This window comes from Onychostruthus taczanowskii, unplaced genomic scaffold (genome assembly GCF_017590055.1).
Source record: "Onychostruthus taczanowskii isolate IOZ18803 unplaced genomic scaffold, ASM1759005v1 scaffold30, whole genome shotgun sequence".
NCBI classification, from domain to species: Eukaryota; Metazoa; Chordata; class Aves; order Passeriformes; family Passeridae; genus Onychostruthus; species Onychostruthus taczanowskii.
Genome location: NW_024500350.1, coordinates 8,930,416 through 8,949,029, shown reverse-complemented (window position 1 = coordinate 8,949,029; position 18,614 = coordinate 8,930,416). Strand labels below are relative to the sequence as shown.

The window sequence follows — 18,614 nt, the reverse complement described above, 5'->3', positions numbered from 1 at the left end:
AGTGGGTATAAATGCTCTGAAGTTTTAGGTATGATGTCTAAGTGTTAGACAGTAACAGAAGGAGGAAAGTGTGTGCTGTGTGAGGGATACTGCATACTGATACTGGAGTGGCTGTGTAAGTTGTGTGCATACACCATGGACTTCATTCCATCTACTGCACACTGTTCCTGCACCTACTGCCATTGGGTACTACATAAAACAAATGGGGACTAGTTGGTTTGGTTTAAGTACTGGCAGTTGTAGTGAGCCTGAAAAAAAAGGGGAAAGAATAGCCAGCTTGTGTTGGTTATATTTAAAACTGGAAGGAATAATAAAGGATTAAATGTAAAGCAAACAGGTACAGTAGTGCTGTTCTAACGTGTGTAACATCTGAATGGACTGTGTGGAAGGAGCAAGGACTAATGCTGTCCCAGCTGTTGAGGCAGGAGTTTGATGAGCTCCCTGTATAAACAAATCTGTATGGTTTCATCTAAGCAGAGCTTGAAAATACTGCTTTAGTCATAGAAGTTGCTGAAGAATAACTTACAGCTTATATATTGTTGATGTTCTTGTGGTTGTTATTTGAAAAGCAGAAGGTTATGTTTAGGGCTCTTTTCCCCCATAATTACCTGATTATTAGCTGCTGCCATGTAACCCATATTATAACTGGCTGCTGAACGCAGTGTGCCAAAAATAAAAACCTTATTAGTGCTGGTATTGCTTGCTTATCAGTAGCCCATCAGATTAGACATGTAGAATAATATCAGAAGGCAAAATCCAATATTGCAGTTTCTTGTTTTGAGAAGACGAGGACAGAAGTGAAATCCCTCATGCCTGCCCTTCTCTGTGAAACTAAAGTGGGGATTCTTGTCAGCTGCTGCATTCCATCCTTTTCAGATAGCTTCTCACAGGCTAAAACCATGCTGATCTCAGTCTCAAGATTGAAGAGCAGTTCTCTGACTGGGGAACTGTTTAGGCTCACAAATGCACATTGCCATTTTGAAATGATGGACCATGTACCTTAAATCTGCAATATAAAGAGTTCAAGAATGTATGGCACACAGCTTATATTGTCACAAGTATTAAAGCTATTATTTTCCTTTTCTAGTCTACCACCTTAGAAGGCAAAGAAATACACCTCTCTTGCTGAAGATAGCAGTAAAAACAGTGCAAGAAGGGCTGCAGTTTAATAGAGCTGGTTACATAAAATAGCACTACCAGAAAGCAGAAGCCCTACCAGAAAGTGAAGTTCAAGTGGAGGTCAAATAAAACCCAAAAGGTTTAAGGTAGAATAGGAAGCAGGTGTTTGTTTCTTTTGCACTTAAGTTACAAGACATGATGCCTGCAAATCAGAGTCAAAAGAAATTTAAAAATATGCGGCGGCTGACCTTAGTGTACGTCCCAGCTAGCTGCGGCCAGCACCGCCGGCAGCACGGGGGCACTCTCCCGATCCGGGGCTCGGTCAGGGGAGCGCCTAAAGGCTTTCGCCTTGAGGGACGAGGATCCGCGGCTAAGAGAGAGAGAGCTGCTCACCCACAGGAGGCAATGAACAGACGGACTCCAGCGGTAGTGCAGTCCGGGGTTAATGTCCAGGGGAACTACCAGCTGAAGACACTCAGCTGGGCTCTGACCTGGGTTTTTAAGGATGGGCAGATACAGAGAGGCAAAGTGGTCTTCAGCTAATCAGAGTACAGGTGGGAGTCGTGGGAGGATAACAGACATGTAGGGAAAACCACTGAGGGAAGAGCAGGGGCGGAGTCCTGGCCCCTGATCCAATCACTCGATGCCCAGGATGGAAGATTCTAGACAGAAGGGCTGGGGCACCGAGTGACAGACAGGGAACCAGGGAGGGACTGAGGGAATGGATACAATGGTTGCTAGGGGTAACAGGGAGGAGAGATTTGACAGACGGGGCGATCAAGGGGAGAGAGAACCAGGGCAGAACCATTACAACAGAAAGGGGTGTAAGGAACAAACCAAATCGGCATACAGCATAACAAAACACAATACAACAAAAATACCCCTTGAGCAGTTTCATCAGAGGAAGGGGGAGTGCTGATAGCAGGGGGGCAGAGCTGTATATTTTAAAGTAGCAACGTCGTTCTTTAGGCTGCAGAGAGGTAATGAAAGATGGTAAAAAATAATTAGAAGCTTGAAACATTTATTGCAACAAGTTCATCACAGCCATGAGTGCTAGAAAGCTGGAGAGGGGGTGAAATACAGGCTTTGACAATGAACTTGCACTGTGAAGGCTTGTCAGTTGAAAGGAATGGGCCGGAGATCTTTCTCCTTTTTGATATCTTTATTAAAAAGAATCAGCTCAGGTGGGGAGAAATCGACGGGTCGCGCCCACGCCGCAGTCACTCCCAAGAGTGGCACAAAGGAGGAGGGTGATGCAGCTCTGTCTGCTGGTCTGCAGGCAGAGCTGGGGACTGCATCCTCACGAGAGATTAGGAGATTCCACCTTTTCGGTCCAACACTTTGGGTCCTCTCCCTAGTGAACATCCTTTGAGGTCAGGGTGAGAAGCAAAAAGGATCCAAGCAGGCACTGGACTACGCACCCATCCTTAGACATCACCTAGGTCCCCTAATTCTATGTTGGCTCGTTGTTTTTAGGGGTTTTCCTGGAAAATTGTAAGATTTAGTGCAATGCATTTCTCATCTGCATACTAGCTATGATGCCACTCCCATGCCCTGCTGCTGCAGGGTCCTGGTGTCGCTCCCTGGCAGCACCAGGGGGACAATGGCTAATCACCAACCATTAACGGGCAATTGAAGAAGAAATCTTAACAATGAAGCTAACTTAACAGCAACTGGTCCAACTGGTTTTAATTCTGCAATCTCAAAAAAAAATTGGTAACTTTTTATTCATAACCGTTGGTGGTGCAGCGGACAAAGCTGCATCATCACCCTCCTCCTTCGTGCCACTCCTGGAAGCAGCGGAGGCGTGGGCGCGACCCGTCGATTTCTCCCCATCTGAGCTGATTCTCTTTAATAAAGGCATTAAAACGGAGAAAGATCTCCTGCCCATTCATTTCAGGTCCACCTTTTAATTGCAAGGACTATAAATCTCATAGCAGTGATGTCCAGCTTCCCTTGGTCGAAACTATCAATCCTTGAGTTGATGTACATCTTCCTTTCTCAAGCTCTTTTCACTGTTTTGTTAAGGCGTCGAGATAAGCATGTTTCCTTTTTATATATTTTAAAGCTATCGTTTCAAAGATCCTTTCTACAAGCAATATTCTAAAATTATACTTCAAAAGGTTATTATTGCAAAACTCTTTAAGGCTTAGCTAGAAGCAGAAAGTTCCTGTCAAACAGCAACATCCTTAAAGCTTTAATTCAAATGCTTCTAAATCAACTTAAGACTTATACAGGTTAATTGCAAACAAAGGATAGGTTCAAAGGCCTTCTTCTATGCTTTAGTTCCTCATTTATTTATTAGAATTGTCTTTATAACTGTCCCAAGGTCAGTTTCCACCCATATCACAATCACCGATACACACGTTGCCTGTATGTACCTGACACGAAACACAGCTTTGTATTTCACACCTCTGCGGCTCCTCAGCCGCCCCTCAATCTCCCCTCAGCCGCCCCTCAATCTCCCCTCAGCCGCCCCTCAATCTCCCCTCAGCGCCCCTCAGCCGCCCCGGGCAGCGCGGGGCCCCTCGGCCGCTGCCCATTTCCCGCGCGCGGCCCCTGCTGGCAGCGCCGCGGTTTCCGGAGGGGACGGCGCGCAGCTGCACCGAGCCGGCCGGAGCGAGATGGCGGTGGCACCGTCCGGCTGCGGCGGGGCCCGGCCCGGGCGCAGCGGTCGCCGCAGCCTGCGGGCCTCAGGCCGCGAGCCCCGGGACGGCGGCGCGGGCCGCCAGCAGCAGCAACGCTGCACGGCCGAGCAAGCGGGAGATGCCGAAGCTGCGCGGGGAAGCCTTCTGGAGGGAGACGCTGCGGAGCGCCCACTACGTGGTGGCGCCCATGGTGGACCAGAGCGAGCTGGCCTGGAGGCTGCTGAGCCGCCGCCACGGCGCCCAGCTCTGCTACACACCGATGCTGCACGCCCAGGTCTTCCTCAGGGACGCCAACTACCGCCGCGAGAACCTCTACGACGAGGCCTGTCCCGAGGACCGCCCGCTGATCGTGCAGGTGAGCGCGGCCCCCGGCCCGGCTCCCCCGGTCAGCCCCGGCACCGGGAGCGGCGGCGGCGGCTGCCGGGCGGGGCTTCCCTGGGCTCACCTTGCCGTGCCGGTCCTGGGTAACGCTGAGGACGCCAAAGGCACGCGCGGCATCCACCCCGCTCGCGCTAACAAATCCAGGCGTTTCTCAAATGTGCACGAGTTGAAGTTAGTCAGCCTCGTGCACATTTTAACGTGGTTATATAGCGTAACAGAAATCTCGTTTTCTTCATCTAAATACCGCTAACAGTACTTAGCTCATGAAGATGTGTGTTTTTCTGTTTATCCCACGTTTAGCAGAGATTTGCTGTCTTAACCACAGGGGCCTGGAGCAGTGGACTTCTCAGAGGGTTTCAGTCCCCCGCACCTCATCTTTAAAAACAGGTTACAGTTGGTCTGGTAGAATCAGGGTGTGTCCCGGATCTGGTACCACTTGAGGATCACAGCTTTTTTGAGTAGTAATCTGAAACCCTGAGCTCAGTGTTTAGCTGTAGAGAAAGGATGCAAGGAAGACAGGACAGACTTTAAAGCATGTGTTCCTTCTGCTTCTGGACTACTGTGTGATGATAAGGTATTCACTGCATCCCAAAGATGGAAAGTGGCTTATGGAGCTGGAGAATAATGCAGACAAAGACGGTTGTCATGAGCAGAGGAATGACTGATTTGCACACATGGAGCAGTTAAATGGATGAGGACTGTTTACCCTGGAAAAGAAGTGTCTCCCTTGACTGAAGGGAGAGATAAGAGAAGCCTGTGGAAATACTACTGGCTTGAAGATGATGAGTGAGAAACAAGTAAGCATAGTGGTAGTTATAAACTGTGAAATTCATTGCTGTGGGATGTACTGGATTCTGGAACATTACATGAGTTTAGAAAGCAAATGAAGGAAAACACTTGAGGGTCTTTGGATGCAACAAACACACCTTCTGTTTCCAAAGTCCATAAAGACACTTTTTCTGCTTCTGCTGTTCCCTAGACATTTTGGTGTTGACCTTTGATCTGTCTCAGTACAGCTTTCACAGAATCATGGAATATTCTGGGTTGGAAGGGACCCACGAGTCCACAGCTGACAAGTACATTGAGCCCAACTCTTCAGTGAATTGTCTGTACAGGATAGAACTCACAGCCTTAATGTTATTAGCTGTACCATGCTCTAACCAAATGAGCTAATCTCAGCGTCTTGTACATTCTTCTTCTGTGGGAGCTAGCTTCTTCTGACACAGAAAAAACTCATATTCAACTTGCCATCAACCAGGTCCCTTTCTGCAGCACTGTTCTCCAGCCTTTTGTTCCCCTCAGTCACCGAGGTACGTGCAGAGCCACGCTGTCCCAGGTGCAGAAGGCTGCTTGTCTTTATTAAACTTCATATGGTCTGTGATTGCCCAGCCCTCTGATTGTCACGGTCCTTCTGCAGGACCACTGTGCCTCCCGGGGCGTGGATGGCTCCTCCCAGTTTGGTGTCCTCAGCAAGGTTACAAATGTCAGCAGGTTACAAGTCATTTGTGAAGCTGTTAAAGAGCTCTGGCCCTATCTGAGATGGAGCCCTGGTCATGACCGGTCACCAGCCTAATGTCATCCCAGTCACTATAACCCTTTGCACTTGACTCATGAGCCAGTTGTTTGCCCATCACACAATGTGTTTATCCAGCTGTGGGCTGGACGTTTTGTGCAGAACCATCCTGTGAGAAACAGTATCAAATGCTTTACTGAGATCCAAAAAGATTACGTCACATGGCTTCCCTTGATCATTTTGAGAAATAGTGTTTGGTGTTATTAACTGTGCATATTTGCCTGTTTTTTGTAGCAGGTAGTTGCTTCATAATTACATGATAATGTTTTGTCAGTACTTGAAGAAAGCTATTGCCTGATTATTCCACTTCTCTTTGGTTTTCACAGTTCTGTGCCAATGATCCTGAAGTGTTTGTCCAGGCAGCACTGTTGGCTCAGGATTACTGTGATGCCATAGACCTAAATTTGGGTTGCCCCCAAATGATTGCAAAGAGAGGTATGTGCAAATCTGAACCCTGGATAAGTAGAGAAATGGCAAGTGGTGTTTCAAATGTGAATGTTGGCAGTAAAATATCAAGAGGGCCAAATCAAGCCTTGGGGAAGCTGTAGTACTGCTGAAGTCAGACTTAGGTACACCCAATGTAGCAGGTAATGCTTTTTGTAGTACCTAAAGCAAAAATTAGATATAATTAATTTCTCTTAAGTGGCAGCTCCCTTTTCTAGAATATCCTTCAGAAACATTTTTAGTAAGAGCTCGATTTTCTTTCTCATTTTTGCTCAAACAGCCTATTTTTGAAAAACTGCCCTTAAAATTAGATAATTCAGACCCTTAGGATCTCTTATTTCCCTGATACTTGCAGAGTTTTTTTCACAGTAGTGTAGAAGAGGATGACACCTACTGAATCCCTTAGATACTGCATGTTTGAAGACCAGAGGCAGTGTTTGAAAATTTTGGATCAGTTAAGGTGTTGAGAAAATATTTGTTCCGTAACTGCCCATTCTTCTTAAATATCTTTCAAAGACTAATAGGAAATTATTAATGGTACAAATAGATCTTTCAGTCTGATCATCTGTTATTCTAATAGGATTTATTAAACATCTGGTATAAACCCTTAGAAGTTGGATTTTGAGCTGCAAGTGTCAACACATCGGCCTTGGGGAGTACCAGTGAAAGTAGGGTGTGGGTATTCCTTGTTTATCCTGTAAATTTAGAGTGGCAGGGACAACAGAATGATCCCACTCTTCCAGTTGGGGCAGGACAGAGCAACTCTGTTTCTGCCAGTGATGCATATGAGTGTCTGGATCATTGTGAGAGTTTCTGAAAACTGTACTTCAGGATCTTCCTCTTCTGCACAAGTCTGTCATATGCTATTTTATCATAGGTCACTATGGAGCATTTCTGCAAGAGGAGTGGGATCTTCTTCAGAGAATGAGTAAGTATTTAGAGAGGGAATAGGATGAACTAATTATTGAGAGGAGGTTTAGGGATTTTGGGAGAAACGAGGTGCATCATATTTCTTTGGGCAGAGTTGTGTTTGGGTTTTGAAGGGGCAGTTGTATTCTTTTTTTTTTATTTTTTTATTTTTTTGTTTCATACTGTATTCCAGCGGCACCCTCAAGATACTTGGTGGTATCCCACTGCAAACTCACACTAGATCTGCTAAAAGACTTTTGTACCTGAAAAAGGCTTCAGGTGAAAGTGAGTCAATTAAGTCCCAGTCTCATATGATAGCTTAGTGGCTTTCCAGCTCTAGAAACAGTAGGAGTCCCAGTGCCTTCCTTATGTTTTCGCTCTGAAGTTCTCAGGTGCCAAGGGTCACGTTTCTCCTGAAGCCACAGTTGCCCTTTTCTGATCAACTCCGTGTACTCTTTCTGTCCAGAGTATAGCAAATTAGGTCTTTCTTCTCCTAATTTGTGTAGGTTATTTTCAGGCTATCAGTAGCTGTTGTGAACAGTATCATATTTTTTTTTAAGAAATACATTTGTAACTGACATAAAAAGCAAGGTTTTGGTCATTTTGTGGAACTGAGAATGTGCCTTCATCCCGCTTTAATTCCAGTGGCACCCTCAAGATACTTGGTGGTATCCCACTGCAAACTCACACTAGATCTGCTAAAAGACTTTTGTACCTGAAAAAGGCTTCAGGTGAAAGTGAGTCAATTAAGTCCCAGTCTCATATGATAGCTTAGTGGCTTTCCAGCTCTAGAAACAGTAGGAGTCCCAGTGCCTTCCTTATGTTTTCGCTCTGAAGTTCTCAGGTGCCAAGGGTCACGTTTCTCCTGAAGCCACAGTTGCCCTTTTCTGATCAACTCCGTGTACTCTTTCTGTCCAGAGTATAGCAAATTAGGTCTTTCTTCTCCTAATTTGTGTAGGTTATTTTCAGGCTATCAGTAGCTGTTGTGAACAGTATCATATTTTTTTTTAAGAAATACATTTGTAACTGACATAAAAAGCAAGGTTTTGGTCATTTTGTGGAACTGAGAATGTGCCTTCATCCCGCTTTAAAGCAAGTGTCGGAGCCATGAAGTTAGACTGTCCTATTTCTGTTTGCATTCCCAGTGGTCTGGGGAATCTTGAGTGATGTTTGGTACAAAGACACTGCTGAGAACCTGGAAGATAAGACAGTGCATCCTTGCCCAGCATGTAATGTGGCTGTTGAGAAATACACAAATCAGAATAGCCTCAAGGTGTGAAGAGAACCCAGGTCATCTAGCTGGGTGAGCCCAGGGTGTCTAGTAAGAGAGGTATCTTAGGCTGTCCTCTTCCTCCTCCTTTCCCCAGCTGCCTTTAAAATGGTGGAGCACTCTTTTCTGCTTTTACCTGTATACACCTTGCTTGCCTCCTTTGAAAGGGTGATGGGAAGCACCTATCAATCTTAAGAGCTCATAGGATTTGGATTAGAAGACAGCAGGTGACTTCCTACATAGTATATCCAAGCTCTGGAAGAGAAGAGAATTTCAGACACAACATTACTCAGTGTTTTCCTGTTGTCTCTCTTTGTTAGCTCTCCTTTTGGTATTTTTGTGATTCCATGTACTATGTAGGGACTGGGAGTTTACCATGTTCTAGATTTCACCCTGACTCTATAACCTACATTTACTACTTGATTGCATCCATAGCCTACCTCACTTGATAAGCCTCTGCTTGCCATGGATAGGAATCTACTTATAATGATTTTTCTGGTGATAAGTTGCAAAGAAGTGAAGCACCTTTTTGTGGGAAAGGCAGACAAGCAAGTGTTAATGTGGGAGGAATACAATATCCTGTGAAGATAATAAACTTGTATCAATAATTAAGTTGTGAGGGGGTGGTCTTTGAAAGTGAAGGCTTAATGCAGTGGAAGTGTTAGGGCTATTAAATGGGTGACTGTTTTGTGCCACCTTGTTAGGATGCAGATTTTGTGTTTCATGTGTGTGTTATTGTTATGTGATTAAACTATGCAGTAAAGATTGCAGAGGACACTGCTGATTTTTTAAGCTGTGAGAACTGCATGGCAGTAACTTCTTAGGCTTTTTCCATACCATACCCGGTATCAGATCTTGAGGAAAGCAGACACTTTTCATAGCATTGTGCAGCCCACTTACCTGCCTTTTCAATCTTTCTCAGTTTTACTGGCTAACGAGAAGCTCTCTGTTCCCATCACATGCAAAATCCGCGTTTTCCCAGACATTGACAAGACAGTGAAGTATGCACAGATGCTGGAGAAAGCTGGCTGCCAGGTAAGAAGGCAGCTGCTCCCTCTACTCCTGCACTGGACATGTATCTTTGTGTAAAGTATCTGATGACCAGTTCTTGGTATACTGTGGATATGAATAGGCTGCATTATTTTGCAGACAGAGCAAACAGGATGCAGACAGATTCTGTGTGTTTGCAGCCCTAGGCTCCAGGTCAGTAGTGTGGTATGAAAACCAAAATTATTTCAGTCTCTTGTAATCAGTGCACTGTGCAGCATCCTTCACTGTGGTTGAGCATCTCAGTATTCAATAGTGCTGCAGAAGGCAAGTGTGAATGCATGAAATCCACAGTACTGTAGAAGAAAAAGGGTATCAAAAGGTGTCACTAGAAGAAATAGGCAGCCTTCTAGGTATTAACTCCAGTTAAATTGGAAGAGATGGTCTATAGTTAGAGACAGTACTGACAGTATTTGGACCTTCTGCTGAGGAGAAAGCTAGATCAATATATCACAAATTGCAAAGCGAATCACAAATGGAATCCAATAGGAAAAGGAAAGGAAACATGTAGGTTCTCCCATGATAGAATCTTGTCATGCCATGGAATAGCAAGATGAAAAGAGCCTAAGACCATGCCACAGTAGCTGAGCTGCTGATACCTTTCTGTGTTGCTAATCTCCCTGCACTGTTGAAATAGCAGCAGGAAATCAGTGGCATCCCTGAAATGTAGGGAGTGAAAATAAGTGTTTTCAGTGGATTGATTCCAGTGGTTCATACACGTGGAAAGCAATGTAATGTTGTGTTCCAGCTGCTGACTGTGCATGGCCGTACTAAAGAACAGAAAGGACCACTTGCTGGTGTGGCATCTTGGGAGCACATTCAAGCTGTAAGGTTGGTGAGCAGTACCAGTCTTAGTGATTCCTGATAACATACTGGATTTTAAATAGAGTATGCAGTGGCATTGAAGAGCAAGCAAATTTATGTGATAGGAGGAGAATTTCTGGGTTGACTCTAACTCTCAATTTTATGCATCTGTTTTATTCATTGGAATAGAAAAGCTGTAAACATTCCTGTATTTGCAAATGGAAACATCCAGTGTCTCAGTGATGTGGAAGAATGCATCCGTAAGACAGGAGTACATGGTGTCATGAGTGCAGGTAAAGAAAATTAACTTCTACTCTGATGAGAATACAAGTTGTTTCTTATTCCCTTAGCAGTCCCATATCCATTTATTAAATCTTATGTCAGATTGGCTTGGTGAACAGCTTTGCTTTACAGCTGAGTGGCCATTCTCCCTCATCTTACACCAAGAATAGGAATCCCTTAAGACTGGTAAGGAATCGTTATGTTGGACCTGCAACTCATTGAGCTGAAATGTAATTACTTGACATATGGGAGGCATTATGGGGCTCCTGTTGTCCTGGAATATTTTACGTGACATCTGTTAATCAATGGAACAGTTGTTGAGTGGTGCTCCATGAACTAAGTGCATCTGTGGGTTAATATTCCTGCAGGTGGTTCATGTTGGGTTGGGACAAGAAAGAATTGACATAACTTCCTACAGGAAGAGCTAGGATAAGCATCAGAAAAGCTTCTAATCACTCACACAATTAAAGAAGGGTTATAGAATCTTGGTTTTAGAAAATACTGGTTAACAAAAGGCTTGTGAAGCCAGTGGAGAAAAGCACAGTGAGAAGCTGTGTCTGTGAACTTGGGCCAGACAAATATCAATACAGACATAAGGCAAGACATCTGTCATTTCAGTATTTAATTACTGGGCAACAAAACAGTGATTCTCTATTTATTAATTGGTTTACTGTCTTCCTGTCAAGGTTAGATGCCTTTCTAGAAACAGTACTTCAATTAGATATGAGCTGTTCAGTGCAGTTAGGAATGGCATAGTGAAATATAGTGTCCCAAGGTCAGGCTAGAGTATTACAGATCCTGTGTTCTTTTTGAGAGTACGTGGGTGATGTGTCTGTGGGTGTAGAATCACAAAAGAGACGATCAAACTCCCAAGCCGGGATTTTGGCCTTTGTTTCAATCCTGAAATGAAAGTTTGAGTATTTCTTTTCGTTCCCTAGAAGGTAATCTTCATAATCCAGCTTTGTTTGAGGGCCGGAATCCATTGGTGTGGGAGATGGCTGAGGAGTATCTGGAGATCGTGAGGAAGTACCCTTGTCCACTGTCTTATGTTAGGGCTCATCTCTTCAAGCTCTGGCATCACACGTGAGTATCTCCATAGAACTCTTTAATGTTTTCAGGACTCGTCCTGCTTACAAAGTGTCTGGGCTTTCTGGACAAGGATTTGTTTAGCCAGAATGAGTATGCTGCAAAGTTTTCTTTCCTGGACCTGGCTAGAGAGGGTGTGGGCTGAGGCCTTTACCCTTTATTTCATATCTGGGAAACAGGGCATGGGGAATGAACAAGTTGCCACAAGATCAGCCAGGGTGTGATCTCACAGCACACCATCTGCAGTGTGGTAATTGCACACATGCACACACTTCATGGCAAACACGAGTTAACTATCTCCTTGTTCATGGTGAGGCACAGTGCTGTTGCATTTATTGTGGAGTAAGAGCATAGCTATGGGCAGTTACTGAGAAGCAGCTGATGCACTGTACATTCATGTTAGCTTATGTCAAAGTACCTTGGTTGTCTGCTGAGTGTTTATCTGGAAGAGACATAGGTGTGCTTTTCTCTGGACTTAAAAAGAGGAATATAAGCTTCTGCCAAAGGCAAATGAATCAGGAGAAGTGTATAAAATGCTTTTATACAGTTATTTTTAGTTGACTGCAGTCTAAATATAACTGATGTTTGGGCTTTGCCTCAGGCTTCAAGTTTACCATCAGCTGCGCGAAGAATTAGCAAAAGTGAAGACTCTAGAGGGCATTGTAGATGTCAACAGAGAGCTGAAACTGCGATGCCAGGTACCAAGATGGGCCCCAATCTCCCAGAACAGCACTGCCTGCACTTGGTGGGAATGTACCAAGTATGTCATGGAGTTGACATCCATTAGTCACTTCTCTGGGACTTTGTGGCTTACTAACCTCGATATTCGTAGCTTACTACAATAGCATCCCCTTAAGCTTGGACAACTTTATGTGGGATAAAGTTGATTTAGGAGTTACAAATGTGCTTCAGTTCATATGTCATAGTAGATGGGGTTTTTTGCCTATATGTAACTGTCAGTAATTGTTAGCTTAAATTTCAGTTTGTAATTTCCTGGAGTTTGAAGTGTTATTTAGTGTATTTTCTGACAACTCCAGGAAGACTGACTGTAACTCTATGCTGCAGGAAGAAATAGCTAATCAGAAAGAAGGAGAAAAGCCAAAAGAAGGGTTGCCTTTTTTCCACTGGATCTGTCAGCCATACATCAGGCCAGGGTGAGTTACTTATTTTGATACTTACGGGTACTCAAAGGCCTTTCCCACCCATACCAAAAAAAAAGGAAAAGTGAAGACTGAAGATGACTTTGGATTATTTTAATTCTAGTTTAGATGTTTCCTAGTTATTACTTTGTTTGTGGGGATGTTGCTCATTGTTTGCATCTTCTCCTTTGGATCCTCCTCAGATTTCTCTCTCTCTGGAAAGTAAAAATTAGGAATCCCACTGCAGCTGAGAACAAGAACCCAATGTGCCTAATTTAGCTGACCAACTTTAATTGGCTTTCCAGCTGATACATCTGATATAGATATAGATATATATATATATATATATATATATATATATATATAGTGTGTGTGTGTCTGTTATTAACTGTCAGTGTTAACCAAAGAAGATAGGTTTTTCTATCCCACTTCTGAGGGCAATGACACTTCATTATAGCCATGATAGAAAGGTTTATGGTTTACCCAGATTTCTGTAAACCAAAATAATGGTCAGGGAAGAGCTACTTCTTCCCTTCAGTCAACTTATGATGAAATTCACTGTTTCAGGCCAAAGGAGAGATGCAGGGAGAATGGAGATAGTGGAACTGAAAAAGGTGTGCGAGGAAAACGTGCTCTGGAAGAAGAGGAAGATGGAAATTCTGAGCTTCTTTCAAAGAATAAACAAAAAAAGAAGTTAAGAAATCCAAATAAAAGCTTTGATCCATCTTTAAAACGTAAGTTCATTTATTGGCATAAATGTATGGAGATATGCTGATACCACCTTTGACATAACTTGCTGCTAAGAATTTTCCTGGCTTGTGTACTTGTAGAAACTTCTTTGAAAAGAGGAGGAACTGTTGCTATTGAAATTTTAATAGCAGGCAGCATGATTCAAATAATGTTCACTAGTAAAGGAAACAAGGATCAAAGTAGTAGGTCACTGATTCTCTCTAAGCATCTTTTGAAGATCAAAATGGTTTACAAACTGCATTGTAGCTGTCACTAGCATTTGAAATGGAAATTTTACATGAATTTCAAGCTGATGTCCTCCTGTTTTATGCTTGACTTGAGGATTAAAATTTTCAATGTTTGGATTTTAACATAGAGGCACTTAAAAATCCAAAGTTTTTTTAGCTTTGCACTGTTATTTGAGGTACTGTAGTTTTATTTCAAAAGGACTCTGGCTAGAAAAGCACCAAGCTTTTCTTGTTCTGATTTTTTTTTTTATTTACTTCCACGTAAAAATACCGTTGGTGAAATCAGCTCTCTCTCTCTCTCTCTCTCTCTCAGCCAAGTATGCAAAATGTGATCAGTGTGGAAACCTGTAAAAATACCATTGGTGAAATCAGTTCTCTCTCTCTCTCTCTCAGCCAAGTATGCAAAATGTGATCAGTGTGGAAACCCTAAGGTAAGCCAGTACAAGCGTCCATCAAAGCATTTCCGTTAAAGGGAAATTAAATGTCCATGGTGCAGGCTCTGGATGGAGATAAGTGACACGTGCTGTCCCTCGGGTCTGTGCTGGCACCAGCACTGTTCAGTGTCTCCACCACTGAGGTCACCATAGTGGGATCAAGAGTGTCCTCAGCACATTTGCAGATGACACCAAGCTGAGTGGAGTGATGACACACCTGAGGGACAGGGCCATCCAGAGGGACCTGGACAAGCTCAGGCAGTGGCCTCTGGGAACCTCTGAGGTTTAACAAGGCCAAGTGCAAGATTCTGCACTTGGGTCAGGGCAACCGTGGTATCAAATCCAGGCTAGGGGCAGGAACAGCTTGAGAGCAGCCCTGCCCAGGACTTTGGGGTGCTGGTGGATGAGAGGCTGCTCATGACTCAGCAATGTGCACTCACAGCCCAGAAAGCCCCTGTGTTCTAGGCTGCATCAAAAGCAGCATGGACAGCAGGTCATGGGGTGGGGGATTTGTGCCTTTGCTCTTGTGAGACCCCGCCTGGCACTCTGCATCCAGCTCTGGGGCCCTTGGTGCAGGAGAAACATGGAGCTGTTAGGGCAGGCCCAGAGGAGGCTACAGAGATGATTGGGGGATGGAATCCCTCTGTCAAGGAGACAGGCTGAGAGACAGGGGGGCTGTTCAGCCTGGAGAAGAGAATGCTCTGGGGAGCCTCACTGCCCCTTCCGGTGCCTAAAGGGGACTTAAAGACAGCAATGGACTTTTTAGCAGAGCTTGTTGGAGTAGGACAAGGGGTGATGGGTTTAAAGAGAGTAGATTCAGACTAGATGCACCTTAGATTAGAAGTCATTTTTTATGGTGAGGCAGTGGCCCAGGTTTCCCAGAGAGGTTGTGGATGCCTCATTCCTGGAAACATTCAAGGTCAGGTTGAACAGGGCTCTGAGCAACCTGATCTAGTAGAAAATGTCCCTGCTCTTTGCAGGGGGTTGGAGTAGATGACCTCTAAAGACTCCTTCCAACCCAAACTATCCTGATTCTATTCTGTTATTCCAAATCCTGAGGTAGGTCCGTGCCAGTGCCCAGTCACACAGGTGCAGGCCAAGTCCTGCTGATAATGTGTGTGTGTGTGTGTGTGGAGGAAAGTCCGTACTTGGGCTAAAGCTTTTTAACTGTTAACTGTAACCAGTATCTGAGGTTGAAGGTGCTGCACAAAAATCCTTAACATACATAGGTTCTTTGAGAGAATTTGCCTTCCTCTCCAAAAAAGTGCAGTCCTGCTGCTGCTGAGGGTATTTATTGCTAAACCAGTTGAGTGAGTTAATCAAATTTCCAAAGATATCTTGGAAACAAATCTCCAGACTTCTACACATGTATGACATGCATATTTTACTGTGAAATGAAAAACAAACCACCTCTTACTGGTGTTAGTGGTGGGTGGAGTTTTTCTGCAAAGGGAAAGTTTGAATAACTGGTATGGTTCTTAGTGTAAATGTCATCACAGTACAGCCTGCAGTAAGTGTCAGACAGCATCTGCAGCTCTGGTTTGTGTTGTTTTGATGTCTACCTTTATCAAAACAAGCCTAAGCACCTCTTCATCCTCAGTCCTGCCTTTGCAATAGATTAACATTGACTTTCACTATTAGCAATGTGAAATGAGGCAGCTGGTTTTACAGGTTCTGTATTGAAATTTCAAATATTTTTATATTTGCAAAGAGTTCATTTTGCTTTTGCTTGTTTATTTTTTCCCTTGGTAAACATAGCTGTTTGCTTGGCAGGGTGGTGTTGCTGTGTAAGCAGAGTGTATTTATTGCTGCTAATATAACTGTAAAGTGGGGTGTAAGATGCAAGTAATTTTGTGTTCTAGCTTAAAAATTAGCATTACGTGCACCTCAGGGGGCGCGGGAGCCTGCAACGCAGGCACGTGATGTTGCTCCCTGTTGTAAGGCTGTTACTGCAGCACAGCAGTGGCAGCCAGCTGAGGCTCAATTTGAAGCTACTGAAAAAAATGGGATTTTTTTGCTGTGTTCCTTATTGGGAAAGCACTGAGCACTAGGCTGGCCTGCTTTCAAAGCCATCCTGTTTCATAGCTAATCCAAATGACATGGTTTGACATGGTTTATGCTTGGTGCGTAAACCAAGACCGTCTGCACCAGGGCTTAAAGACTTATTTTTGTTTTGCTGTTGCATCACTGTAAAGTTGCAGGTAGCTCTTGAAATCTTCTGACTAGTCCTGTAATTATTTTTTTTTTCCCCTAGATTATGTGTTTCTGAGCTATGTCATGAAATGTGGTGGGGGGGTGTGGGGGTGCGGAGAAGAAAAAGGACAAGGAGCTCAACTAAAGCCTCCCTAAACATGAAGGATTTTCTGACTGGGGTGAAGGGAATCAGGGTAAACAATCTCAACCCCCTTTTCTAAACTGCGTGTGAGCAAAGCACCCCGGAGACCGAGGCTCGTTTTGCCACCTCATCAGTTAGCCAAGACTCAGCTGCTGCTGTCCCCTAAGGGTCATACATTATACTTTAATAAATATGCAGGTGTGTTTTAAGATGCAAGTAGGGAAGTAATTCTGGTGGTAACATATTATAGGCCTAGCTGCAGATGGGAGCACCGTGTTTCATGCTGCAGAGAACTAGAGCAAGCTCCAAATGTGTTCATGCTTGTTGCAGAGGGCTTATGGCATGTGGCTGCTTGTGGTGGGTAACTCAGGCTGCCCAACAGGCTGTGGGGGCTGCACAAGTTGAATGTGGAGGTTTTTTTTGGTTGGTTGGGGTTTTTCTGTTCTTTATGTGCAAACAGCAGATAGCACCCAATGTGACATCAACTCCATCATCTTCATTAGGCTGAGTACATGGGTTTTTCCCAAAGATCTGAAAGTGCAGAGCTGTATTGTTACTTATTATAGTAAACAGTAACAATTTTATTTTCACTGACACAAGCTTCTTTGTATCGCTGTCCCAACCCAGGGCACTAAATGTGTGTTTAACATGTGCCGAGGATGCTGTAAGAAAAGAGCATTCAAGGAGGTAGCAGATTGTCCAGGTGAGTGCATCTGGCCTTACCAGGCATCAAGCAAACATCTTATCCATCTCCCATGTATACTTAATCTTTGGGTTATGGGGTGTAGGTGGGTGTTAAAATCTACATACTACCTAAAATGCTACATGCTATCTAAAAGTTTGTAGTACCACTTTAAAAGACTGCTCTTCCTTCTCTGTATGTCACTGCTCCTGCTTCCAAAGCCTCAGGATGCAGTTTCCAGTCTGTAAAGACCCATTCTTTATAAGGAATGAGGTATTCTGTTTACCACTGTAGTCATCTCATTTCAGGATGTTGGTTTGGGGTTTTTTTCCCCTTCTGCTTTTTCAGGTCATGGATTACTTTTTAAGACCAAGTATGAAAAATCCCTTTCATGGCAGCACAGTCAAAGAGGAACTCAAACCCCAGAGATCAGTCAGGGAGGAGATGCAGAGGTGGGGGAGACAGCAGTGCTGAAGGAGGCTGGTGACAGTACAGGGTGAAGCTTTGGAAATGAACAGTCCAAGAGCACCTGCCAGACCACTACACTACTTCCCTGGGCCAAAGAATGTGTCATCTCCAGCTCACTGTCAGCTGTGTGAACTTCTTCCACATGATTAAGTTCTGGAAAAGTTTTATTTAAGTAAAAAACTGCTTTCTCAGGGAATTATCCTGCATTTGAAATAAAAGAGATGCAATTAAATGTCTAATGCTGTATTTGAAAGACTGAAAATGCTGCATTTTTGGGTGGAGACAATTTCTGTAAGCTGCCATTACACTCTGCCTCCTGTATGCTCATTAACCCTTCATGTTCTGTTTTTAATACTGGCAACTAAATTTATTGTATTAGAACTTTGTATTAGCCTTCTGGCATGCTAAAAATAGCAGTGTCAGTGACTTCCTCGCTAACAGAAAATGTGTCACATTTGTTAGTGTTTTAGTAGGCCACATTTTTAATGCAGAAAGGAAAGCAGCAGTACTTGGAATGTGAATGTAAAACTGCAAGATCTTGCAAAATCCACATTAACAATTATTAGTTTCTTACAGTGTGATCCAGCTTAACAGTCTTCCATGAGCCAAAGGCTGGGGGAGGATGAAGTCTCTATTTTAACAGATAGGGTTGTCTAAATGTATGTGGAACCAAGTCCATTAATATTTCCCTGCTCAAGGTCTCATACTTCATTATGTGGTCATTTGTCTTTCACACGTGATAAATTCTGAGAGACGTGCGACAAAACCAGGTGCAGGTCCTACACATGCATCCCTTTCTTAAAGATGGGAACTTGAAACCACCTCTTCCACCTCATGTGGAAATAGTCCCCTTCTTCCCTTGCACAGGCATACATGCTGAAGCTGTCAAGTATTCTGAGTTTCCTGGTCTGTTCCCCCCTCCTCTAGTAAAAAAACCTAAATATTCATTATCCTAGAATTTCAAACTGTTTAATTGACCTCTCCCCACTTACAGTTTCCCAAAAAGATCAGAAAGC

At 43.8% G+C, this 18,614-nt stretch overlaps 1 protein-coding gene and 1 long non-coding RNA gene across 7 annotated transcripts; one reads left to right on the top strand and one right to left on the bottom strand.

Annotated features, from left to right (window-relative positions):
• Positions 1-3,739: 3,739 nt before the first annotated feature.
• DUS1L (dihydrouridine synthase 1 like) lies at positions 3,740-18,052 on the top strand. 6 transcript variants are annotated; one of them, XM_041409284.1, is made up of 14 exons: positions 3,740-4,122; positions 6,048-6,156; positions 7,043-7,093; positions 9,327-9,379; positions 9,494-9,547; positions 10,140-10,222; positions 10,385-10,488; positions 11,416-11,560; positions 12,165-12,323; positions 12,601-12,717; positions 13,270-13,436; positions 14,073-14,110; positions 17,076-17,151; positions 17,479-18,052. In XM_041409284.1, the coding sequence occupies exons 1-14, from the start codon at positions 3,886-3,888 to the stop codon at positions 17,628-17,630; spliced, it is 1,545 nt and encodes a 514-aa protein (XP_041265218.1). In that variant the 5' UTR covers positions 3,740-3,885; the 3' UTR covers positions 17,631-18,052. The 6 variants fall into 6 exon arrangements, with proteins under 6 accessions (XP_041265218.1, XP_041265216.1, XP_041265220.1 ...); XM_041409282.1 differs by having other exon boundaries at positions 9,267-9,379; XM_041409285.1 differs by having other exon boundaries at positions 3,742-4,122; positions 9,267-9,379; positions 12,165-12,261; positions 12,629-12,717.
• LOC121338378 lies at positions 13,423-17,218 on the bottom strand. Its single transcript, XR_005953023.1, has 2 exons — positions 14,105-17,218; positions 13,423-14,024 (listed from the first exon to the last, which is right to left on the bottom strand). It is a non-coding gene; the product is annotated as an uncharacterized LOC121338378 (long non-coding RNA).
• Positions 18,053-18,614: the final 562 nt, after the last annotated feature.